The sequence below is a fragment of the Ursus americanus genome, chromosome 8 (genome assembly GCF_024610735.1).
Source record: "Ursus americanus isolate L20-20 chromosome 8, mUrsAme1.1.p, whole genome shotgun sequence".
Lineage (NCBI taxonomy): Eukaryota > Metazoa > Chordata > Mammalia > Carnivora > Ursidae > Ursus > Ursus americanus.
In genome coordinates, this window is record NC_142134.1 from 64,704,635 (window position 1) to 64,731,465 (window position 26,831).

Genomic DNA, 26,831 nt, shown 5'->3' on the forward strand with positions numbered 1-26,831 from the left:
GGCTCAGTCGTTAAGCCTCTGCCTTCAGCTCAGGTCATGATCCAGGGTCCTGGGATCGAGCCCCGCATCGGGCTCCCTGCTCAGCAGGAAGCCTGCTTCTCTCTCTCCCACTCCCCCTGCTTGTGTTCCCTCTCTCGCTGTCTCTGTCAAATAAATAATAAAAAAATCTTTAAAAATAATAATAATAAAAATAAAGTATCCAAATGATTTGTGTAAGTCAGCATTTCCATGGCTGATCACTTGAGATGATACAGGACTGGTTATGGACAGTATGGATAATTAAAGATTGGTTTCTTTCTCTTGCCTAGTTGGAGTGTAAACTCTTTGGGAAACGGTTTGTGTCTATATCTGTGTATTTGCCTTCTGCATGGAACTTCAAAAAAAAAAAAACCAAAACCCGGAGATGGAAAAGGCAACAGAGGAGTGTGAAATTTGTCACTATACTGTAGACTGTGGGTGAATCTTCAACATAAATGTGAAAAACCGGTAGCTTTTTATGAAAAGACATTTTCCCTGATTTCTTGGTGGAGAGGGTATGATGATAGGGTGATTTGGTGTATATAATTTATAATTTGCCTTCTATTCTGAATGTTCTGCTTTTGGGTGTCAGATTTATTTCAATTTTGGGAACTGTTACAGGCTAAGGAATTAATCTGGGGTAATGTTTATGAAGCAGAAGGGATTGTAGCTCCTTTCTTCAAGGACCATTGTTTGTTTTGTAAGACCTGCACCATCCTGAGTTGTTTATCGTATATATAGCTTTAGGACAGGCTGCTGGAAAAATCAAGAAAAGCTAAGGACAGGACATAGTTTAAATCTATAATCAAGTGATAAGGAGAAATGAACAGAACTTGGGGTCTCAGGGTGTGATAAATCCCTTGTAAAGCTTGAGGGAGAAAAGTTTTGAACTAACCAGCCAAAGAAGTGCTGTTCTACATAACCTGAATCAGAAACTTTCTACATTTTTTAATCTTTAAAAAGCAATCTTGACAAAAAGATGAAAGAAAATCTAAAAATATTTAATAAATGTGAGATTCCAGTACAAACCCTGCTGGTATAGGACCTTTAAGGTTGACACTGGGGAGGGTTTAGCAGGCATTGCTGTAGCAGGTTCCTGTAGCAGATACTTTGGGGCCTGAGTTAGAAGCACCAACTGCATGAGGACTACTTAGAGATTCCGCAGTGGGTTTCCAAGAAGGCAACCTTGTTAAAAAGATGAGTTGAGAAGAGAATCAAAAGGAAGTACATTGACTACAGACTAAGATTACAGGGCCCGGAGTTGTGTCCCAGCTTTGGCACTTATTAGCTGTGATCTTGGCAATGTTAATTAACCTCCCTGTGCTTATTGCTTTTTCAGAAGATAGAGCTGATAATAACTACCTCATATGGTTGTTCTGAGATAAAATATGTTAATTTGTGTACAGCCCTTGGAGTAATTCCTATGGCCCAGCAAGTGCTAAGTCAACATTTCTACTTTTGCGGCTGCTGATAGTGGTGGTAGATATCCAGTTTGAGAAATTATTGGATTTTATTAACCAGTTAACCCAGTTAATTAAAAAGAGACATAAAAACAACTTAATAAAGTTCCTTTTAATGCAGCACTTGAATTACAATTTGGGGGTTTTAACTTGAATTAAAACTTGGACATTACTTGTCACTGTGAAATGAATGAACGAATCCAAATATTCTTTTCGGGCTAGAGGTAAGCTGTGGAAATAGGCCTGGTACTTTAAAGACCATTAATTATATAGACATTAATTATAAACTAATTTATTGAACATCTGTTGTATAGTAGGCTTTATTCTAATTCAGGTATAGCACTGGGGTTAGATAAAGGTAGTTTTACTTAATCTTTAGAAAGGGGTGGTAATAAAGAATAAATGTGGTTTTGTACCACTGAAGCATTTCCTGTCAGACTGAAAAATGTTCGTCGCCTTAGAGTTAGAATTCTTTGGTTTTTGTTCATTCATAAAAGCTAACTTGATTTCCTAAAGGTATGTATATATTATTACGTTAGATCCTTGTGTTTATGCTTAAGGACTTGCAAGGGTTTAGTTATAGAAGGCTCTTTGTTTATTTTGCTTAACGTCTTAAAAATATTAAACCTATGCGTTCATACTAGCTTTCCGTAAATTCTGTTGTGAGGATGACAGGCATTTCCTTCAAAACTTGTGAAAACTTGAGGAATGGGCAGTGTATTTTGAAAAAGTAATTTAGTTGCCTTCTGTTAATTTTGTAGGCATTTCTTTTGCTTGATTATATAGCTAACTGAAACATACCACATGTATTTTAGCTGTTTGCCCAAATAAAGCTGTATACTTCGCTGATCTCAGAACTATGAGGCTGTCTATACAGGTTATAAGTAGGGTTTACTGTTTTCTGTTTGCTTTCTTTTTGTCCATTTTTTGGTATTAGAAATGCATTGAAACATTGTAGATTCCAAATTACTCAAAGTACTGTGTGGTACCTTTCCATGTGACTATTCACATCTAGTAGTTCTTTGTAACCAATACTATGGATAGGTGGTTGTGATTGTAGTAAGATTAGTGTTGTTTGAATATATCAAGTTGAACTTGACCCTATATAAATGTTTGCTTACCCCTTTACAAATGAAGGGAACATTAAGTACACAAAGTAGCTGTTAGTGTTACTAGTTCTTCTCTGGCTTGTTTGGGGACTTAAGCTGTGAAGCAATTAAGAACATATTTTGATTCAATCACATGAATTACATAGATGATTTCACAGAGGAGAAGGTATTTCATCTGAGCTGAGAGGGTGGAGGGACTTAGATAGATTAACTCAGTGAGCTAGGTTTTAAGTAGAATAGAAGTTCCTAGGCTACCTTGGTTCACAATGTCATGCTTAATGTCTCAGTAATTTTTCATGGAATCCTAGGCCTGAAGAAATGACTCAGAATTCCATTTATTTATTGGTTCGATCCTAAAAACTTAGTATTTATGTCCTAACAGCTTAGTAGCACTTTATTATTATTTTTAAAGATTTTTTATTATTTATCTGACGGAGAACAGCGAAAGAGAGAACACAAGCAGGGGGAGTGGGAGAGGGAAGCAGGCTTCCTGCTGAGCAGGGAGCCCAATGCAGTGGTCGATCCCAGGGTCCTGGGATCGTGACCTGAGCCGAAGGCAGACACTTAATGACTGAGCCACCCAGGTGCCCCCTTTGTAGCCCTTTAAACAAATACCACACATACGTTGGAAGAAAAATTTTATTTCATTTTTAAACCACCATTATCTACTAGTGTGATGTCATTTCTTAAACTTTGGAGTTGGATTGGACACTGCCACCTTTATTTACTGTTCTACACTAATATTTGCCTTATATTTGCTTTTTATTAGAGTGGCTATCAAAAGTTGAGCCTTGCAAAGATAAATATCTTTGAAAGGAATATGCATAATGAAGTACCTCTGCTTGTAGTTCTGTGGTGTTACATGTTGAGTATGGAAAATGATAATATAAATTGTTTTGAATCATAAGGCAAGAACATAATTATTATTCTCGGGAAATAGGGTATCATTTAACAAATTGAATCAATTTACTGCAGCAAGTGAAGTGACCTGTTCATACCCAAAGAAGGAAGTAGTTTACTCTTCTCTTGACTGGGTATATAAATAGATGTTGAAGTTCTGCAGTAATCTAAACTTGGACTGTGCTAGGGGATTATACATAAGCTGTCCTTCAGGAGATCTTAGTATTGAACAACCAAATCTTGTTTTTTTTAACTGCTGTGTTCACATGGATCAGGTTTGTGAAGTTTTTTTTGACATTACTTCGTAGAACTATATAAACTGAGAAATAGAGTGCTAGCATTGTGGACCCTGAAGACTAAGTTAGTAATGATTCCCAAAATAGCCAGATCACCTAAAAGAGGTAAATAACTCCATTTTAAACTGACTTATGTGTACTTAGATGATCAGTTCTTTATTTTTGTACCTATGGCATATAGAAATAGCTAATACTGGAAGAAATTGTTGGAGGAAGGTAATTTGATGACTGTCGGTAGCTACTGAATAAGTATAATAGCATTCCCTGTCAGCATGTTTAAAAGTTGGTAATTGACCATTTCATAATGTTGGCATTGTGCAAGATGGGTAGGATGTGGGTGTTCAGGTTTCACTGTATCTATAATAGTAGTGAAAAGAGCTGTATTTTATAAAGTCACTATACTATATATAGTTCTTTTCTCCTAATACAGTTCCTGGTAAGTGCAAGCTGTTTTAGCTTTGTCATTCTTCTGTTTTTTTTTACTATTGTCGTTCAAAAAGTATTCCAATAGGGGCTGCTTTTATTATTTTTTTTAATTTTATTTTTAAGTAAGCCCCAACATGGGGCTCAAACTTACAATCCTGAGATCAAGAGTTGCATGCTCTACCTACTGAGCCAGCCAGGCGCCCCATCTACTGATAGGGGCTTTAAACAAAAATAGGTTATATGGTGGTGGGGGGGTGAATAAACATATATTTTTTGGTTATGGTCTATTTTAGAAGTCTTGATCTGCTGTAACTTAAAGAATACTAAATACTGTTTGTGCGGGCATTTTAATATGTGTAGTTTTTCTTTAATAGAGGCACTCATATGACTTGATTGGATTGTAGTGGGTTAATCTAACAGTTTTAGTGGTAAATAGTAAAAATTTATACAAACCTTAAACTTTTTTTAAATTGTAATTTAAAACCTGTACATTCATTCATCAGTTTTTAAATGTGGGATCAACACCATGTCTTCGAATATGGGCCCTTTGGAGTTCAATTAGGCAGCTAAAATGTCTAGATCTTATGTGGTATTTAAACTTCACACGTTTGCAGAATACACATGTGTTACTTTCCTGGAATTCAAGAGAATCTAATTTTTCGAAATTCTGGAATTCCAGACCCCTTTCACTTTTTTATAGTTAAGTCACACATTTGATAGTATGTGTGTGACTTATCTTTCTCGAGCTTTTCTAAAGCATGTAGTAGGAAATATATATACAATTCTTTTTTCTATGCTAAGAGCTTATTTCATGTCAAATATAATTATGTTGACACAACTGGTAGGGACAGAAATGTGGCTCTACCACAGTATGTTTTACAGAGGGCAAGGTTATCCCAAGGACTTATTAGGTAAAGGTTAGTTAAGAGCATAGTGTTGAGTTCTATATTGAGTATTTGACAAGTGCCCAACAATTGGTATACTAGGTGCTCTAAATACATTCTTTTGTTTAAACAAAAGCCACCATATTCTCATTTTACAAATGGTGTATTAGAGAAGTCGATCTTGTTCAAGATCAGATGCGAAGGAGGAGGCAGGGGCTTGAACCTAGGTTTGTCTTGCAACAGACATATTCTTAACCACTGTATGTGGTGTTACTCCTCATCTCCATGTACTTCTTTTATGTGTAAGTATTTGTAAAGTGTTCCTAGGTCATTTGGGAAGCAATAAATCTAATTACTCAGATTATACAATGCCAGTCATTTATAATAGATAACTTCGAAGCAGTTACCAAGAATTTCTTTGGGTCATGCTGAGTCAAGTTTTGGATTCGTTAGAAATGCAGTTTTGATTTAGCTGCATGTGCAGTTACGCCAGAATAAAGCCCATACTTTGAAAGGTAACCAAGTCCTAACAGTATTGCAAGAGCACTGCATAACTAGGATTTTCAGAGCAGATTAACTTCTTTACTGTTATAGCAGGGTTGGCTGAAGACATGGTTGCTGGGGCGCCTGGGTGGCTCAGTCGTTAAATGTCTGCCTTCGGCTCAGGTCACGATCCCAAGGGCCTGGGATTGAACCCCGCATCCTGCTCCCTGCTCAGCAGGAAGCCTGCTTCTCTCTCTCCCTCTGCCCCTGCTTGTGTTCCCTCTCTCGCTGTTTCTCTGTCAAATAAATAAGTAAAATCTTAAAAAAAAAAAAAAAAGAGATGGTTGCTGATTCCACTTATATTCTAGAACAGTAAATATAAAGTTGCCTTATTCTTTTTAATGACTGTATAGTTTGTTTTATTCTATTGGGGGGCACTCAGATTTGCAGTTTTTTTTCTGTTAAAAACACTGGCTGCTGGGGCGCCTGGGTGGCGCAGTTGTTAAGCGTCTGCCTTCGGCTCAGGGCGTGATCCCAGGTCCCTGGGATCGAGCCCCACGTCAGGCTCCTCCGCTATGAGCCTGCTTCTTCCTCTCCCACTCCCCCTGCTTGTGTTCCCTCTCTCGCTGGCTGTCTCTCTATCAAATACATAAATAAATAAAATCTTTAAAAAAAAAAACAACACTGGCTGCCCTTAGTACCCTCCTAACAAAACCTTGTACACACATTTTTTCACACATGCACGCATATATATATCTGAAATAAATTCCCTACAAATGAAATTGGTTGGGTTACAGAGTATGTTTGAATTTTATTAGATTGCCAGATTGCCTTTCAGAGAGATTTACCTACTCTGACCAGTAAGGAAAGAGCAAATGACTGTCTGTTTCTGTATCCTTGCTAACACTGTATTGTGGAACTATTTTTTTTTTTTGTCAGTTTCATAAGTGAAAAATGGAATATTATTATGGTTTTAATTTGCATTTCTTTTGTATGAAATCGAGCATCTTTACATGTATTTATGAGCCAGTTTTGTTTCTTTTTGGGTCTCAGACTAGTGCTTTTCTCATCTTTCCAGAAGTATTGCTACCTGCTTGACAGTCATTTGTAAGGTACTATTTTAAAATGCATCCCAATCACAGAGAAGGTAAATTTGAAAAAATGTGCAGTGTTATAGGATTAATGAAACTTGGTGTTTGTTCGTCTTTCTATAGTTAGTTGGCCTTTTTTGTATTGATTGTAGGAGCTTTTAACAGAATTAGCATTCTGGATTTAAGTTCCAATTTTTGCTCACTTTGCCATGTCTTTGCTTTATCACACTTCATGCCTTGTAGAAACTTGAATTTTATACAGGTGTTTTTAGTTAATGAATTAATTGAAGAAGATGTATTTAGTGTATTGAACAATTATTTGAATCCACGTGTTCTAGTGTTTTGTTTTTGTTTTCCACATCTTCGATCAATCTGGAATTTTTTTTTTTAGAGAGTTACAAGGTTTGAGGTAGGGATTTAGGAAGGTTCATGCTCTGTCTCTCTCTTAACACATTCCTACACTGGAGAACATAACACTAAGTAATTGGGGATTTTTTCCCCACATAAACATAGTTTTTCGTTACTGAAAACTTGAGCATTACTTACTGACATTCATTAAAGTTATGAATAATCTGATAACAGAGTTTATTAAAAATTTCTGGTGTGGGGCGCCTGGGTGGCACAGCGGTTAAGTGTCTGCCTTCGGCTCAGGGCGTGATCCCGGCAATCCGGGATCGAGTCCCACATCAGGCTCTTCTGCTATGAGCCTGCTTCTTCCTCTCCCACTCCCCCTGCTTGTGTTCCCTCTCTCGCTGTCTGTCTCTATCTCTGTCGAATAAATAAATAAAATCTTAAAAGAAAAAAAAATTTCTGGTGTACATTTTGGGAAACTTTCACCTTTTTGTGCATCTTTTTTCCTTATGATTTTTTCTTTGAACCAGACAACTTAAGAAATTTTTCAAAAAATTATAAATATATGTATACACAAAACTAAACAATACCTTTGCAGTCTGTAATGTTTTCTCATACTTTGTTCACATTGGAATTGGTGATATTGGCTAGAATCAGGGTTGGCAGTTGGCTTGTAGTTATACTATGCCATTTGCATGTGCCCATTGCAAAAAAATACCCAAGCTAAGTTCATACTACTCAGCATACTGAATTTTATTTTATTTTATTTTATTAATTAAATAGTCATGGTTGAAAATACGAACTGTTTCTGACTTACTGTTCAGGGATCTTTTGCTGCTTTAGGCATCTGTTTAATCTGCCTCTTGTTTAACTTTAGACTAGTGTTTCTCATACTTCAGAAAGCATCAGAATCACATGAAAGCTTGTTAGAACAGATCACTATGCCTCATCTTTGAAATTTCTGATTAAGTAGGTCAGGGGTAAGACCCAAATTTTGTATTTCTAACCAGTTCATGGGTAATACAGATGACTTTTTAAGCAAGTCTTTGTTTCAGAATGGAACACTGGATAATAAGAAGTTCAGTCAAATGTAGAGTTTGACTCTCCTGTGCAGTTTTCGATTATTAGTCTATTGTTGAAACTTCAAAATTAGGCGATCACAGATTTATTATTGTGATACCCTATTTTTGTGACTGATGCCTTAGTCTGGTTAAATATTCCATTAGTATGTAGAAGGTAGTAAAACTTAAAAGGAAAATGGCTATGGCTCTTATAGGATCACCAGTACCTGGTTCTGCCTTTTTCTGTGCTCTGTTTGATTACCCTTTAAAAAAAAAAAAAAAAAAAAAAACAGAGGGCTTCATATATCTAGCAGTATAGCAAGTCATCAGGTGGCTTTTTTTCCCCCTCAGGGTTAATAAAGACCTTAATTTCACACACAAAAAACTCCATAATTTAAAAAGAAACAAAAATAAGGAAAAACCGTAAAGGATACAGGGGAACAGTTCTGTTAAAACACAGATAAAGTGCTGTTCCATATAAAAGAACAGAATCAGAATCAAGTCACTCTAAATATAAGGAAAGAAAATGACCTCAAATACTATGCCAAAGTTGCCAGTAAATCTGGTAGTGGCTTAATTAGGCAACGTGTAGGACCCTCTTCTGTTTTCCTCTCTATAGCATAGGTAAACATCAGTGACAACAGGCTGGAGGAGAAGTCTAGGTGGAAGGACAGACCCAGAGAGGGAGGGAAACCTGGGGAGGATAGGTGTATGGTCTTGCTCCCAACCTCCCCTCTGTTCTTGAAATAGGCCAGGTCAGTTGATTGGTCTTCATTATTTTGACATCTGACCTGTTGAACTTGGGTCTTAATTAGAGCCTCATGCCCTATTTTTTTTGCCAGTGAATATGTCTATACTTCGAGCCTCTTAGTGTACTTTTTAAGGAAAGTCCAGTGTTTCTAAAATCAACAGCCTGTGTTCATACTGGCACACTTTTTATTTAGAACTTAAAAACTTCAGACATACAGCACACATAGAAAAATTTATTGTGTATAAATAAAACAACAGCAGACTCCCTGAAGTCTAGTAATGAAAGCATGCCATAAAGAGTCCGTGATTGTGGTGACACACAGCAAAGAATTGTCCCGAAACTCTCAAGGCCTAACAAACTGTAGTTTTCCAATAAAAAAACTTATGTTTTTCAGATGTTAAGATATACCAGTAGAGACAAAATTAGAATTTTGAGGTGACTCAATGAGAAAGATGTTGGATGGCAGAAATCTGTTCAGTTTTGGTACACACTTAAAGATGAGCATTACTCAAGTGTTAAAGTAAGACAGGGAGGAGGAAAAGGACATTTCTGCTTTGGGGGGACACTTAATGTGACTTGCATCTGGTACTGGGTGGTTGAGTTTTTAAAAAATCTCTCTTTATGTAGAAGATCTAGATGTACTTGGGAGGTCTAGCTCTGTTTCCTGATTTAAAAGGCCACCTGGGGCCCCTGGTTGACTCAGTCGGTTGAGCCTCCAACTCTTGGTTTTGGCTCAGGTAATGATCTCAGGGTTGTGAGATCAAGCCCCGCTCCGGCTCCACGTTTAGTGTGGAGTCTGCTTGAGATTCTCTCTCCCTCTGTCCCTCCGATTTGCGTGTGTGCGTGTGATCTCTCTCTCTCTGTCTCAAATAAATAAATAAATCTTTAAAAATAAAAGGCCACCTAGGGGCTGGGGGTCAGTTAAATCAGGGCAAAAAAAGTTGGGCTAAGAGCATCCCCTGCAGTCATTTCAGAGGACAAAGAAAGAAGAGTAGTACTTTTATTTGTTTCAGTATTACCTCTTCTCAGTAGATCACAAATGAGCGTACAAACTAGTCGTCTTCTGTATGTTTCCAACCCGCACCGCCACACCAGGCAACTTTTTACTATTGTATTTATATGGACATTTTTCTCAGACTTTAAGAAGATTGTGTTAGTATACAAGGGGATCCCCAGGATTGGGGATCACAACACTGATACTTAAGCTATTTAACTGGTTTTGAGACCCTGGGAAAGTTACCTACTGATAGTAAATTTTCTACACTGGAAAAGCAGCAATTTTGATTGTACTTTTAAGAGACCTTTCAACTTTAATCAAAATATTTATTTTAGAGAGAGAGTGCATGCATGCAAGCCTGTTGGGGGTGGGGGGAGCAGGGAAGAGAGTCTTAAGCAGACTCCCTGCTGAGTGCAGAGCCCAACTCAACTCGGGGCTCCATCTCACGACCCTGAGATCACCACCCGAGCTGAAACCAAGAGTCGGACGCTTAACTGACTGAGCCACTCAGGCACCCCTACAAATGTAATTTTTCCCGAAGCTCTCTATTGTACAAACAGCCAGCTTCCTACATTCCTGTGATGCAGGACAGGTTAACAGTAGCAACTCACAGAATTGGATTATTGTATGATGATCAAATATTGAAACAGCTGTTAGGAGTCTATCTCTGGATTCTGGAAGTTAGAGGGTTTAGTTGACCATTTAACTTAGTACATACATTATACATGCTTTCTAATAAAACAAGGCAAATACTAGTTCATTAACCTACAATATCAGTGTTCTGCCATTTGCAACATTTCCCCCTCAGAAAAATATAAAAGAATAAGTATTTGGGTTAGCTGTGCTTTTATTTTTTTTATTTTATTTTTTTAAAAGATTTAATTTATTTATTCGACAGAGATAGAGACAGCCAGTAAGAGAGGGAACACAGGCAGGGGGAGTGGGAGAGGAAGAAGCAGGCTCATAGTGGAGGAGCCTGATGTGGGGCTCGATCCCAGAATGCCGGGATCACGTGCCACCCAGGCGCCCCTAGGTGTGCTTTTAAATGCCTCTACACTATTGGTGGTTGTGTGAAGCTTGAGGAGTATAAGGAGGAAAAAGATCAAAATAAAGAAGGTGACTTTTTTTTAAACGAGTTTCAGGGAGTTCTCAAAGCCTGATACTTTTATCAGTTCTGTGACTTTTTCACATTTTTAATATGTGAGATTGAGGTCCATTTTTACAATCTGAGGGTCTTATAAACTGATAGCAGTTTGGTGGTGGTTATTGCCTGTGAACGCTTGAACTTGATCTGGCTGTACATATTCTCTTCAAATAAGTGATGTGCTATTGTTGGAACTTATGTGTTCTGGGTTTATTTGCTAATTAAAATGTCTTCAAAAAGATTACACTGGGATTCCGTGTTAAATGAGTAAGCTTGGATACTGAGCAACATGGTGTAAATTAGATAGTATTTAAGCAAATACTTATTGTTTGGAGAGTGACCAGTTTATATATATTTTTTCTCCCTATGAAAGAATAGACGAGCTTTGTGGAATCTGAGGAAGTTACTCTCAAGTAGATGAAACTTTATTATTTTTGCTACTGAGATATTGTGCAAAAGGTTTGCCTATCTCATGTCAGTAATTAACAGCTGAAGTCGGGAGAAAGAACTAAATGTCCTCAGATAGATCAGAGATATTTCAAAGCAGATAGAGGCTATAGTGTAGCTGATTCATGCGCTGTGCTGCACTGTCGTTAAGCCATTGAGTCATAGTTTAATTGGCACTGTTTCTTCTTTCATGGTCTTAATATAAAATAATCTTCAGGTAATTCTGTGTCAACTGCAGAAATGTAGTTTACTTTAAAAAATACGGCCAAAGAAGAAATAAGCCTAAAATATATAGAGTAAGGATGGGTTTGTTTGCCAAAAGTCGCACTAAATTTAGAATTAAGTTCAAGTGAAATAAGGAGGATTCACTTCTGCTGTACATTGTCAGTTTGGTCAACTTTAACTGCTCTAGCAAATCGCATTGGCTAAAAATACCAAGTTGGTCCATGAAAGATTAGGTTAGACTAACTTATGAAAAATAAAGACCCAAAATAGTGAAGTTAGAAATGATGCCTTCACACTTCTATACTGCTTTTAAATTTGTGAATAGAACCATGAATTGAATGAACTGTGACTTTAGCCTATGCTGGCGGGCTTTGTTTTGTCCGTGTGCCAAACTAGGGATAGTTGTTTTGTGTTAGTGACAGTAGCAGCCAGAATAGAATGGATAGGAGATGGCTGGCCCATAACACCATTTGCAGACCACCCTTCGTCTGAGTGCTGGGTTAGCTCTTCTGTCTTGAGCCATCTCTAAACCTTGTTTCCCTCTCTGGTTCATTGATTTAGTGGATGTCCTTTGCCTTTTCTCTTTCATATATATTTATCAGTATTTCTGTAGTGCTAATGCCACCCCTTATTCCATGAATGTATTCCTTTTTGTCCTTCTTTGCCATCATGTCATTGGATTGGATGGGACTGGGGGAAACAGAGATGATAGACTTTGTGGTGTTTCAGCCCTTTTGAACCGAGGAAGCCTGTTGTTAGCTTAAGTGGGGAATTACTAAGACTTTAAAGAAATGTACATTTGCATGTGGTAATATTTTAGTGATGTTATAAAACAACTTCAAGTGGCTTTTTAGTTTTGTAGGTTGAACATTTATGTTTTAAATTTTGTTTTTAAGAAACTCAGTTAAGTGATGCATTTTGCTTTGGCTTTGTATGAAACCATGTGATCCTTACATTCCATAAGCAGATTTAATCTTGTTTTCTTAATGCATTTCAGTATTACAGTCTTACTTGACAAGATTTGATAGTGTATAACTTGTTTGATACTCTTAGAAATTTTTCTTCATGTTTAATTTTGTAATTGATTATGAAGCAGTAGCACTTTTGTCTTGGGAAATATTTAATTCTGATTTACCCGATGTCTTTGCATGTCATGAAGTTTAGTTTTAAAATGCTCTAAATGAACCTTGACCAACTTGTTTTTTGTGAATATAGGTATATGACTGATGGGATGTTACTTCGTGAAGCAATGAATGATCCCCTCCTAGAGCGTTATGGTGTAATAATTCTTGATGAGGCTCATGAAAGGACTTTGGCTACAGATATCCTCATGGGTGTTCTGAAGGAAGTTGTAAGACAGAGATCAGACTTAAAGGTGAAGTATTTTTTTTACTCATTTATTTCATTTAAAAAAAAGGTATAAGTAAAAAACAGGGAATACATGCCAATCACTCTCATCAGCTATAAAATATCAATTGTAAAATAAGGAACCAGTAAGTACCTACATTGTTATTTTTCTTTGTTTCTAATGTACGTAGCTGTGTCTTCATGTGTGTTTTGGTATATTTTCACTCTTCAGTAATGTATTTTTAAGCCAAATCTTTTCCATTTCTCACCCACCTGTGTTTTTGGTGGTTTTATAATCCTGCTGCTCACCCTACCCTTTATCAAATATAGAAACCTCAAATCTTTGTCCTCCCCCAACACAAACGCACCGATTATAACTCGTCATGTTGGGTAGTAGGAACAGCTGTACCCAGAACAAGCAAGCTACTCCTCAGAAATATGTACACTTAACCTAGTTTGCTTGTTTTTTCTGTCTGTTATACTGCTACTTCCCTTGTCAGTGTTACTGTGTTGATAAGGGCCTAAAATGGACTGAATTTTCTGAACTTTTTGCCTTCCAGAGTTTATCAGGTGCCTCTTTTTGCCGTGTGTATGTGTGCACATTTATTGGAGCTTAGACTCATTATTCACTTGTTAGCATATGTGTTCTAGGGATTGTACAGTGGGCAGAAAGATTCCGGGTCTTAAAAAATTGTTACCTTAGTATGTTTTTGCTTATAAATTAAATTTATGCTTTTAAAGAATGTATTTGAGGGGCGCCTGGGTGGCTCAGTCGTTAAGCGTCTACCTTCGGCTCAGGGCGTGATCCTGGAGTTCTGGGATTGAGCCCCATGTCAGGCTCTTCCCATGGGAGCCTGCTTCTTCCTCTCCCATTCCTGCTTGTGTTCCCTCTCTCGCTGGCTCTCTCTCTGTCAAATAAATAAATAAAATCTTAAAAAAAAAAAAAAAAAGAATGTATTTGAGGAATGAGTACTGTCATCATTGATTAAACCTTACGAGCTGTAGAAGTTTTTGTCTTATTTTAATTGAAGTATGGTTGACACACAACATTATGTTAGTTTCTGATGTACAGCATAGTGATTGGTAAAGACAACTCTGTACGTTATGCTGTGCTCACCTTGAGTATAGTTAACCGTCTGTGACCATACAACACTATTATAGTACCATTGGCTATATTTCCTATGCTGTACCTGTCATTCCCGTGACTTACTTATTCCATAGCTGGAAGTTTGAAACTCTTACTCTGCTTCACTCATTTTGGTCACCCTTCCATCCCCCTCTTCTGGCAACCACCAGTTTGTTCGTTGTATTTATGGCCTGTTTCTGGTTTTTGTTTTTAAATTTCACATCTAAATGAAATCAGGTGTGGGCTGTTAAAGCTTTTAGGAAAGAAAGTCAAAGTAGAAATTACTCTGTAGTAGAATGTTTTATGGGGTGCCTTCTTTTTAAGTAAATGTTTAATGGGTGCTAAAATGTGTGATTTACGTGGAGAGAGGGTGACTGTATTGTCTTGTAGCCCTGCCCCTGAACAACATTTTGTGGCTGTGGCTTTTTACCGCAGTGTAGAAAATCCCTGTTCAGGAATTTTTCTAAAGAAGTCATGCTTATTAAAAGTGATTTGGAAGAAGGGAGAAAATTTATCTGTGCCACTGATTTTTTTTGTCTTTTTTCTTTTTCGCATTTCCTGTTTTTTCCTTTGTGCAAGGTTGTCATGTTCTGTCTTAATAAACATAATAGTAATTATGCTGTTTATTAGTGTTGTTTCTTATCAGCCCCATGACACATTATGTAAAGTTTATGTAAATCTGTTACGAACATTGTATGAACTTTGGGTTTTAAGGTATTTTCATGAAGATATATTGTAGTTTGTTTATTGGATATTGGGTTTATTTCTAATTTTTTAAAATGTCAGTAACCCTTTTACTGTAGCTCAGTATTTCTATATTCAATTTTTTTTAAGATTTATTTATTATTTTAGAGAAAGCGGGAATATGAGCAAGGGGAGGGGCAGAGGGAGAGAGAGATCCTCAAGCAGACTCCTTGCTGAGTTGAGGGGTGGGCATGATCTCAGAATCCTTAGATGATGACCTGAGCTGAAATCAAGAGTCATGCTTAACCGACTGTGCTGCCCAGGTGCCCCTGCATTTGATTTTTTAAATCAGTTTATTTGTATAAATATTTTTGTAGGTTTTTTAATAGTTGATACATATAGACAGCAAACATTACGTGTCTTTTTTCCTTAAGACCATGTAGGAATCCTTGAAGACAGCTTCAAATAATTTACTGTTTTTTTTTTTTTCCAGGTTATAGTTATGAGTGCTACTCTAGATGCAGGGAAATTCCAGATTTACTTTGATAACTGTCCTCTCTTAACTATTCCTGGGCGTACACATCCTGTTGAGATCTTTTATACTCCTGAACCAGAGAGAGATTATCTTGAAGCAGCCATTCGAACAGTAATTCAAATTCATATGTGCGAAGAGGAGGAGGGAGATCTTCTACTTTTCTTAACTGGTCAAGAGGTATAGTCATTATTTGCTTCATTATTAACCTTTAGCATATTAAATTACACAGCAGCTTTTTAAACCTAAGACCTTGGCATATATTAACCATGTAGTTCTTATCCCAAGTTTAAGGTTTTTATTCAACTTGATTGTATTTATGTGTAAAATATACAACCCCTTTGTCTCTACTCTATGAATACCCTCTTATACTGTTGGTGTTTGCTAATTACCCTAAGAATGTTAAGTGCTTTTAGAATTTCAAGATTTAGCAATTGCAATCTCAGCTTTGGAGAGACCTGGGTGGTAAGTAATGGTATGGTAATTTGCAGTTTTGCTGAAGCAAGAATTTGAACCACACAGCTGCTGTGAAATCAGATTGTCCTAGTCAGTTAGCTTGTGAGTGAACTTGAGTGACTTGGGTGCCCATTCAACATCAAAACAAATGTTTGTGTTTTCGTTCTGTTTTCGTGTGTTCACTGAGGATTCGAAAGAATCACTGAAGTTTCTTAGTTAGAATTTACCTCATTTTAAGATAGACATTTTATTCGCTGGTGCTGCTTTTTTAAACTTGTTTCCCACAGTAGGTTTATAGGTGTGCTGTGAAATTCTCAAGCTAAAGTTCAGGAAAATGTCTGGTTAAAACCGTTTCAGAGAGCCTTTTACTGGCTTGTCCTTTGTTTCAGTAGGTTTTATGAATTTTGTAGAATGTGCTTCTCAAACTAACATACATGCAGATCACTTAGAAAATTTGCAGATTCTGATTCAGCAGGTCTGGTGGAACCGGAGATTCTGTATTCCTAACAAGCTTCTAAGTAATGCTGAAGCTTTCCAGGGTTGAGGGGTGAGTTCTAGAGCAGTGCTGTCCTGTTAGACCTCTCTTCAGTGCTGGACGAGCTCTGTGTCTGTTCTGTTCAATATGGTAGTCACCAGGAATGTTACAGCTTTTGAGTATTTTGAAATGTGGCTGGTGGGAGGAGGGATTAAGTTTTAATTTTACAACATTTTAATTAATTTAAATTTAAATAGCGACATGTGCCAACCCTCCTGTTTCAGTTTTTGTATGGCTCATGTGTTAAGAATTGTTTTTACATTTTTAAACAGTTGTAAGTAAGAAGAAAGAATGTGCAACCGAGATGATACATGGATGCAAAGCCTAAATTGTTTTGGCCCTTGACAGTAAAAGCTCTGACCCCTGCCCCAGGAACATTTTTTTCTCAAGTGTGACCAGTGGACTTTCTGCTGAGGGGAGGAGAGTTTGTTAAAGCAAGTTCTTGTCCCTGTTCCAGACTCGCTGAAATAGGTGAAATCTGAGGTGAAATATAGGAATCTGCATCTTCAGTGAGGTCTACGGGCCATTTTTATATTTCCCTAGGTGTAAAGATCACTGTCCCAGAGGAATGTTTAAACCAGTATAATTCTGTAGGACATTAATGACATAACTGTAAACACTGTTGTGGGGAATTGTCCTAGTTCTCCCAGATAACAGAATCAGAGGTCTTCTGTGTGACTGCCTGCCTCCATTGGAATGTGAATTATTTTGTGTGTATTCGATTTCTACAGGAATGCTTGATAACATATAATATTCCAGCAAATACTATTGTTTTTAAGAGCTATAAATGTTGAGTAATTCTTGTATCCTTATGTTTCTTCAGTATTTATGTGATCTGTGATTCATACCCCCATTGGGTATAGTGCCTATGCTGTTGAACAGGGTTTTTCAACCTCAGCACTATTTACATGGTAGGCTGATCAGTTTTTGTGTTGTGGGGTAACCCGTGAATTGGGGCATTGTTGGTCTTTACCCATTAGATGCATAACATTCTCTCCCCCACGTTGTAACAACTGAAAATATCTGCAGACATTGCCACATGTCCCCTGGGTGGAAAATCATCCCCAATACAGAATCACACTTGTTCTTTTGGGAGATAAAATGTGTTGCAAATTCAGTTTTACAGATAAACCTATGTTGATACTAGTCTTCCTTTTTATGCATGTTGAATGGAAGAATTTTTATGTATTTTGTAAGCAAGAGTACCAAATGCTCTTTTGATGGCGTATAAACGGTATTTATGCACTCATGCAGTCTTAGGCAGTTGAGGTATTCATTTTGTCCTTTTGTGCCTGGTCTCTAGTTTTTTTTGCTTCATCTAGAGTGCTGCATAATATATTTTCTTAAACGACGTTTAAAAAGAGCCGTTATATTCAGATAACTAAGCATATTAGAATTTTATCAGAAATATCAGATGGTCTCATGGTGAGGACCTGAAGGGCTTTTCTATGATTTAACTTCTTATACTTGGTATTTTTGCAGCAATCCCATAGTTGGGGAAAGGAAGGGAGCAAGCCCCATGGTTTTTATAATTTGTGCTGGAGTGTCTGTTTTCGAGTAAAGTTATGAACTGTAATTGTGAACTAGGTTTGCATGTGTCCTGTTATATTTTTAAATCACCTTTGGGTGACTAGTCTTGAATTTGAAGATTTTTAGGGAGAAAGGAGCAGAGTACCTAATTAATGTATTTTGTTTCACTGATTGTGTTTAGTAGAGCTGACTTAAAGATATATAAAATATTAAAAATTAACTGTTTTTCATGTCTGTGAACCTGTGTATACATGGTCAGTTAAATGGTAGATTCTCAGAATTCAGTATTCTTGTTTTCATAAATTTTTCATGAAATTTTAAAATGATTTTTAAGAGCATTTTACCATTTTGACTACATAAACAATAATGCATCTGTAGTAATCTGAGTTAATTTCGGAGTAGGAGATCAGTCTTAATTGGTGAAAGGTTGGGAAAGATTTGAATTCTAGAATATATTTTGTGTTATTTTATGTTAATGCATGAAATCTGGACTTGTGATTAAAAATTACGTTTTGCCTAATAGAAGTCCTTAGGGGAGCTACACTTCTGAATTAGATAAGAATGATTATAATTGAAGTATCAGTTGTTTGTTAGAGGTTACACATGAAGATGTTAAAACCATTCTTTAAGCGGCACATTCTTTTATTTTTAATTTTGCTGAGTAAAATGTCTTTTCCATATGCAGTGAGTTCAGCTTCCTCAAATTAGTAGTTCAAATTTATTTACTCGCATACATTAATACTTTTGGAGCTGCACGTCGTAAAAACTCCTGAGCTTCCGTCTCAGTTGTCACTATTGCTCGTAACCAAGCAGCGCTAAGCACAAGGTTGCTTTATGCTGCTGAACGTCAGTGAGCTTCGTGCTCTTCTGAACTTCCAGTGTTGACTCTGGAAATTTGGTAAACCTTAGGGAAAAAATTGTTGCAGTTTTAAAACTACGTGTTTAGAACCTTGCTTGTGTAAAAAACAAGTGGTGTGGGATTTTTTCCCCTCCCATCTTTAGAGATGTCTTATATCCCATGCAGTAGTGAATTTGTTTTAGCCGTATACATATTTGACAGATTGGAAAGGCTAGTCCCAAGTATAAAGTTGGAACTGTCTTGCTAAAATTCTAGATTCTGCACATGTACCATTTGGGGCACTTCGTTTTCTGCGATACGAAATCTGGATGTTTGGTGACTTTGGACTTTTTGTTTTCTGGTCAAATATATGGTTAAGTTAGCTAAATTAAAAATATTCTGAATATTGGCATCAGTTTTTCTGTGTTTATTTTTTTATTTTAGTAAAATCTAAGTTTATATTGAAATCTTTTTGATTTGGAAGAGATCTAATTTTGTATTTGCATACCAGCAGGGGGCATTCTAATCTAGATACAGCATTTAAAAGCTTTTTTTCCCCTAAAAATATATGTTTTGTTATTTTTTTTCCTTTCCATCAATAGCATTCTTTCATTTTCTTTTAGAAGCTTCAGATCTCAAAGGGAACTATGAACATGGAATCCTTAATAGTAATTTCTACATGATAATTTTCAAGACCCTTATTCGTTTTTTAAGAGAACTAACTGTGAAAGGGTGAAAAAAATTTTTAAGTATCCAAAGACAGTATTTTTTAACATGGAAACAAAATTATACTTTGATTTAAAATCATTTCAAGGAAAATAATTTTAGTTTAATATAATAAAAATACAGACTACATTTACCTGATAGATTTTTTCCCCTTTTTCTTTAATCGTTCTGATTTTCAAATAAGTTTTTCATTAATCATTCTGATTTTTGAGTAAGAGATAATTTGTTGATAAGCATAGCTTCTGATTGGGTTGTGCCTTGGACAGGCTGCCAAATCATTTAACATACTTCTGAACTTAACTGAATTAATGCTTCAGTAAAACTTAAATTTGTTGCCCCCCCCCCCTTTTAAGTCCCTTTGCTACTCCCATAGAGCCTCCACCTACCTCTCTTTCTCTGTCTCCCACACTCTTGAGTATTTATTGTGAGTCCTCTTTAAAACCTGGAGATGAATGCAGATGTGTTGGAATTATTTTCTGTGGTCGGGAAATTTTTGAAGGTGCTGTAAGTTATTTGGGTTAGCCTACTTCTTAAATATCTATGTTGATACTGTAAAGGTGTTGGTCCTCATTAGGCACAATGAAGCAAATCTTCCATATAATTACATTAGTGATACATGATGTTAAAGCATAATTGGCTTATTTAAAATATCTAGCACATCAATTTCTTTTAGATTGTGAAAATTTAAAAGGTTATGAGTGCAGTTAAATATTCGTGGGTGAGAAGTTTTATTCTAGTACAATTTTTTGAGAATGAATTAGGACGTTTGACTGGAAGAAAAAGTGTGGAATGCCAATAGATGTCTATTTATTTGAGTACAGAAATCAAAATTTCTTCGATAGTTTTGGAAATCCCAATGAAGTTCACTTAGTTTTGATTTACAACATTCAAAGTAAGCTGCGTAGAACTAGGATTATGATAAATACTGAAATGTTTCAGTGTGTGTTTGTTTTGTTTTTACGCTCAGCCTTTTATTTTGTAGGAAATTGATGAAGCCTGTAAGAGAATAAAGCGTGAGGTTGATGATTTGGGCCCTGAAGTTGGTGACATTAAAATCATTCCATTATACTCTACACTTCCTCCTCAGCAGCAACAACGCATTTTTGAGCCTCCGCCTCCAAAAAAGCAGAATGGAGCGATTGGAAGAAAGGTTAGCATGGAAATATTCTCTGTAATGTTTCATTAACACAGAACTGTCTGTGAGATATGAAACTTCATTAAGGACTAAATTATGGGTGGTGGTAATCTGCGTTGTGCACTACAAAATAATCTGTATTTCAAAAGTAAATCGAAAAAAGTGTATTTTGTATTTTGCTTATCTTTTGACCTTAGAGTAAGAGCACGTGCTGTTTTCTATCCCCACAGGGAGCCCCTCCTTAGTAAATGGGTGGTTGGTTAGGGTGGGTCAAGAAATGCAGGAGATGATCTAGTGTTGTCTTTCTCTCCATTAAGTCATTTGGCAAAAGTGAAGCACTTTTTCCTTCAGTGCCTTGGCTTCTGCCTAGAATTTTCTTAAAGACCTAACCAAATGTCATGTCTATAGGTATGAAATATTGACTGCAGGGATTTCTGATAACAGCACTCATCACGCCTCTTTGCATAAATACGTGGGTTTCTTTGGGGCAGGAATGTAGATTCTCTTAGTATAGATGTCTGCCTGGCATAGGAAGGGGCAAGAGTTTTCTAAACCTGTTTCTGGGCTCTTTGTTGGGATGGGGAGGGAATCTGAGTTGCAGTTTGGAGCAGAACAGCTATGCTTTTATTTTTTTGAGAGATGGGGGTTCTAGTAGGTTTTTCGAAAATAAAATTACATTTGAAAAGGTTTGAAAAACATTAGTATAGTGGAGTTAGTCATTTATTAGGTTAAATAGTAGCTGAGTATGAATATTGTAAAAGATTGTTAATCTCTGGTTTTAAAGTTTTCATTTTTTTTACAGTGGGTATTATTTATGTCATCACTCTGGGAGATTATCATCAAAGATTAAGCTTTGTGTATACAGGGTACTAATATATCTAGAATAAACTAGTCCCTCATGGTAACTGCTATAAATTCCTTGAGTATATTTATGTAGGAAAAGCTCTTACTTGAAATAGTACTTAGGTATGATTTGTCAGTCAGATTTGGAATTCACTGCTTTCTTATTTCTATATTCAGGACTAACAGATTCTCACAACTTTTCATTTCAGTCTTTTTGCTAATGTTTATCATGATAATTGAAAAATTACACATTACAAAGATACTTAAAGGTATCAGGGCTAATTGTTTCTTTACATGGCTGTATAAAAGTTAAATGAACCAAATACATTTTTCAAATTGAAGGAACTTAGCGAAAGGATATAGAACACCAGTCTAGGAATGTAAATTAACAAGAGATTGATAGGGGGGAAAAATCAGCTTCTGAGTTTTTCATAGGTCAGCTAGAGTAGTGAATATGACTTTTAAAAAAACAGTCTGATCATAGCTTCATTAAATTGAACTTTCCAATTATTTTTGTCATAGTGCTAGCTATCTGTAGAACATGTTAAAACATTCTTCCCTGTTATTTCATGTGCATTCTCAACTTTGGGGAAAACCTGAAGTTTTAAGTGATAGCTTTAGTATATAATTTTGAAGTTGATTTGTTGACTGAAAAGTACTTCTCTGTGGAGTTCTTGGCTTAATTCTGTATCAGTGGATGTATGTAAATAAAGTAGCTGTTTTCTTAAACATCTCTAAAATTAAGAGGAGCAGACAGATAATTTTTCTTAAAATGATGTACGCTTTGTATATCTGCATTTGTTTTAATTTTAAGATTTTTTTTTTTTTAACCACTGAGTAAAATTGGTGTTAAGCAAGATTTGCCATATTTGTGTATCTTTTCATATAGTTCTTTTCATTCCATTTTTAGGTTACTTTGAGAAGTATGGACCCGAACTTATTGAAATGTATTTCACATCTGAGTTCTTTGCTCTGTTAATTGTTAGTTTACTGGAAATCTAAGTTCAGTCCGGTGCCAGTCCAGTACATGATACATTTTGTAGGAACTACAGCTTAAGCCCATGAAGTAGAATTTAACTGTATTGCTTTTTGTGTTCTTGTAAATCCTAAGGACGTTGAGAATTTTGTCTCGCTGAAAAGAGTGACTCAGCAGTAGTTGGATGTATGTGTGGTGATGGCTACAAATGATGAGGGGACCACTGGAGTCCACAGGGCATGGGCTCACCTTGGTATCCCATCCTGGGCTTTCAATTCAGAGTCAGACCAAGGGCCACAGTGTTACTTCACCCACTGATGGTATTTCATTGAGCTAAAACTACAGGACCTTTTGCTGGGAAATCATGTTCTTTCTTGGCATGAGTCACCTTCATCTTAGAGGCTGAGAACACTGTCACACACACAGACGTGCACACACCCCCATCCACCTCCCCCCCACCTCCCCACGTACCCATGATCCCAGGAGGGGGAGGGAGTTGGGGTGTCAATCTAATTATGTGAAAAGGAAAAAAAAAAACCAGCTTTGAAGCCTGGCATGTTTAAGGAGAAATGATCATTTTTATAGAAGCCTAGTTCACAGAGGAGGGTTCACTCATCCAGTCATGGTTTTGGTGCCAGACAGGGAAGCTGCCTGGAAGAAGGTAGGAGTGTCAGCTGAGGACTGGAGTGAGCAGAAACGTGTTCTGGCCAGGTGCCGACTGGCACTGAAGAGGAACGGGTGACTGGCAGACCCATGGCTCTTGCTGCGTTAGACAGAGCTGTCTGAAGGATTGGTGGGACTGTAGGGAAGGAGGAAGGGGAGGAATTAAGATGCACACAGGTTATGTGAGGGAAAGAGGCTAGCTACATAGTGGAACAGGAAGAACCGGAAGTTGATTGCTGTTTTCCTACTGTCTTAAAAAAAAAAATGCCACAGCTTTGATAATATCCTGTTTATATTATAAAATACAGGACTAGAGGCCAAGGCTTGCTGCTTCTGTCATGAATTCATTATTCTGCCAGTTAGTAGAATGGCGCTTTCATTCATCAGTGTTCAACTGTCACTGCTTGATATTCACAATTGATTTAAAAGTACGAAGGAGTGTTGAGGGATTTATGGTCTGCTTCCAGTTCTGTAAAACCAAATACGATTTGATTCAGTTTCTTGTTAAAGTTTAGGTAGCATAGAGTAGAGTGTAAGAAGTTAAAATGTTTGGGGGGTGCCTGGGTGGCACAGCGGTTAAGCGTCTGCCTTCGGCTCAGGGCGTGATCCCGGCATTCTGGGATCGAGCCCCACATCAGGCTCCTCTGCTGGGAGTCTGCTTCTTCCTCTCCCACTCCCCCTGCTTGTGTTCCCTCTTTCGCTGGCTGTCTCTCTCTCTGTCGAATAAATAAATAAATAAAATCTTAAAAAAAAAAGTTAAAATGTTTGGAACAAAGAGAATATTTAGTAAGAGTTTTTAAAATTCTGCCAAAATAAGTGTGATTCCGTATTTCTCACCTTTTGTGAGGTAGTGCCTTGTTATCTTACTCATTGTATAATTTGTGCAAAATAGAGTTTATAATATGATTGTGGTAAAACTAACAACAGCCTTTTAGTATTAAAGTTTTAAAATGTAGGCTATATTAAAGGTAAAGTTTTATGGGCACTGGGGACTTAACTAGCATTCCTTTTACAAATAGTTACTGAGTTCCTTTTATGTGGGCTCCTAACACAGCACTACTGGTGAACTGTTACAAATTTTTAATGATCAAGAAAGGTTGAGAATGTGTGTACTTTTGCAGGGGTAGATAATTTTACTTGTTTTGATTATGTTGACATTCAGATAGTTGAGTTTAAGTTGCAGCTAAATTTTTGTATAAGCGTTAAAGTTTACTCATCAATAAATTACTTGCGTGCATCTTTTGAGTAAGTCTTATAATTGCTGTTTTATAGATTTGGTATTATTAAAATCCAGCAACTGTTCTTTGATTTTATTTAGTTTTCATTAATTTTCTCCATACAAATAGCTGATTTTTCTGTAGCTTATCTTACAGTTTACTAATTAACATGGCTCAAAGCATACACTGCTCAATAAAACAGAAATGGCGCTTGTGGAGATGGTCCTATAGTTTTAAAGAGAGGCTTAATGATCCACTATCTGAAAATAACTTAGTGTGGTACTGCTGGGACGTAGACAGATAAAGAAGTTAATGTCCTTACTGAATTGGCGACCCCCATAGAGTTCCCTGGGGACTAAAAAGTCCAAACTAGTTGGACCTAAATGCATTATTGTGTCCAAATAGAATTCAAGTAGAGCAACTCAAGTACTCTCAGTTCTGCTACTTTGAAGTGGAATTATTGAAATAAATCAAAGTAGATTTCATTGCAAGGCATGTCACTGAGGGGAAAGGGGATAAATCTAGATGAAAGTTTAATCTTAACACACTTAACATAAACACGTAAAATTGGCAGTGATGTCAAACTTTTTTCCACAGGGTTTATTCTATATTTAGGGGTTATTTACCTGAAATAATTGCTTGGTCAATGAGGTTTGAACGCTTCTTAAGGCTCTTTGAACACTTACTGCCATGTTATAGTCTAGAAAGCTTGTACCACTTATATATATATTCCCATTGGTCATCTTTAGGTCCCTTGACAAATTCAGGATCACTTTGTGTTCTGACCAGATCCTAATTAGATCATGTGCCATTTAACATCTAGAACATGCTTACGGGTTGCATTAGTCCACTACTAAGGTTTCAAAGGAGCTAGATAACTTTTATCATCTCATTTATTTGTTCTTGTGCATTATATGTTTGTGTTTTGTTTGGTCTCAGCTAGTATTACTTCTCCAGCTCTAGTAATAGAGTCATTAGAAGAAGCACCCTGAAAGTCCGACATTTGTTATGTGAGTTTTTCCCTTTCTTTGTCCCCAAATCTACCTCCCATGGTTTCAGAACTCTGCCCTTTTTCTCATAGATACTTCAATAATTGTTAAATCAGTATGGTAAATAAGTCGTACTCAGAAAAATTTTTATTACCTTAAAGCAGTTTTTCCCAGTTTACTTTTAGCCTTTGGAAAAAAAGCTTTGAAAGTCATACTTCTCGAAGGTCATTTTTAACACTTCTGCTTTAGAGTTTGGTAATGCAGGTTGGCATAATCCTGTGATTGTTAAACACTTGTGGAATCACAAATCCACACTTCCTTACAAGTATTATATAATTTGTCACACACCCAAAGACACATGCACACCAAGTGAAATTATTTTGTAAAGAAAAATGGTTTTTAAATAACTCTAAAGAATTGATCACATCAGGAAATTTTTATCACACTAATTGTATTCTGTTCTAGAAGATACATGTGAAATGTATTTTTTTGTTTCCTCCACTGCTCTAAATATATATCCAGAACTATAACAGTTTCACCCCAGAGTTCCAGAAAACCATAAGACCTCTTACATAATCACAAGCTTGTAGCTGGTTCTGTAATAGGTTTATGAGGACTTTCTACATTTATTATCTAATTTTATTTGTTAACTTTGTCTTAGCTAGATTAATATTCAGGAATTATAAAAGGAAATTGAAGCTTGGGAGTATTAAAACCTTTCCACTATAACTTAGCTACTTAGCTTTGCTTCCTGACTCTGCCACCTCCTCCTAAATGCATTGCTCCTTCCAGCACAACACACTTGACTTTGTAGAAGAATATTAAACTCAGGATATTTATTCAAATTCACCTGTCAACCGTATATGCCTTGTTTATGTTTGCTGGTTCTAATTATTGAACCGTGTGCGTGTCGTCTAAATGTACTGAAAAATGTATTTCAGTAACATCAAACGACCTGTGTTTATTATCCATTTGCTAGTCAGCAATCTTTGCACCTGCCCAGTACAAAAGGGAAGGATTTTGGCTTCAGACATGTGAAGGACTCTACAATTATTACCCTGTCAGTGGCTGTCTAGTAAGTTTTGGCAGTATGAGTCCTTTTCATTTCTTAGATGTGCCTATGGGCATTTTTGCTTACATGCCCTAGTTTAAGCGGAACCTTGTGCTCCTAGTGTTCTTCCCTTCTCTCTCGTGGGAGATCCCACCTTACCCTTGCCAACTCGCTTAAGTGCCGTTTTCTCAGTACGTTTCCTTGGTCTTTGCTGTGGAAGTAAACCCTTTCTAAGTCTCAGAGTGCGTCTTTGGTGTCATTTACACTGTCCATGTCTGATCTTCCTTTATAGGCTGTAAGAGTAGGCCGTGTATCTGATTCATCTTCCGTGTCATCTGCTTGCATATTACAGGCATTTTCACTTAATGTAATGGCAGTTTTCTGTTCCTGAAAATCAAATGTTTGGGGGAAAAATACTAATGAGAATCCCATTTTCTTATTGTTTAATAAGAAAAATTATGTGACATGTTCTCAAACCCCAGCCAGTTTCCTAAAATAGATCTAAGATACATTGTACACTTAACGTAAACCAGCGATCAT

The 26,831-nt window shown here is 36.7% G+C and overlaps 1 protein-coding gene across 1 annotated transcript in view; it reads left to right on the forward strand.

Moving 5' to 3' along the window:
- Nucleotides 1-26,831, forward strand: part of DHX15 (DEAH-box helicase 15) — a 58,578-nt gene that overhangs the window by 15,801 nt on the left and 15,946 nt on the right. The window contains exons 4-6 of the mRNA XM_045771480.2: nt 12,859-13,018; nt 15,294-15,512; nt 20,400-20,567. Coding sequence (XP_045627436.1) covers nt 12,859-13,018; nt 15,294-15,512; nt 20,400-20,567 — 547 coding nt within the window. The remainder of the gene's footprint in view (nt 1-12,858; nt 13,019-15,293; nt 15,513-20,399; nt 20,568-26,831) is intronic.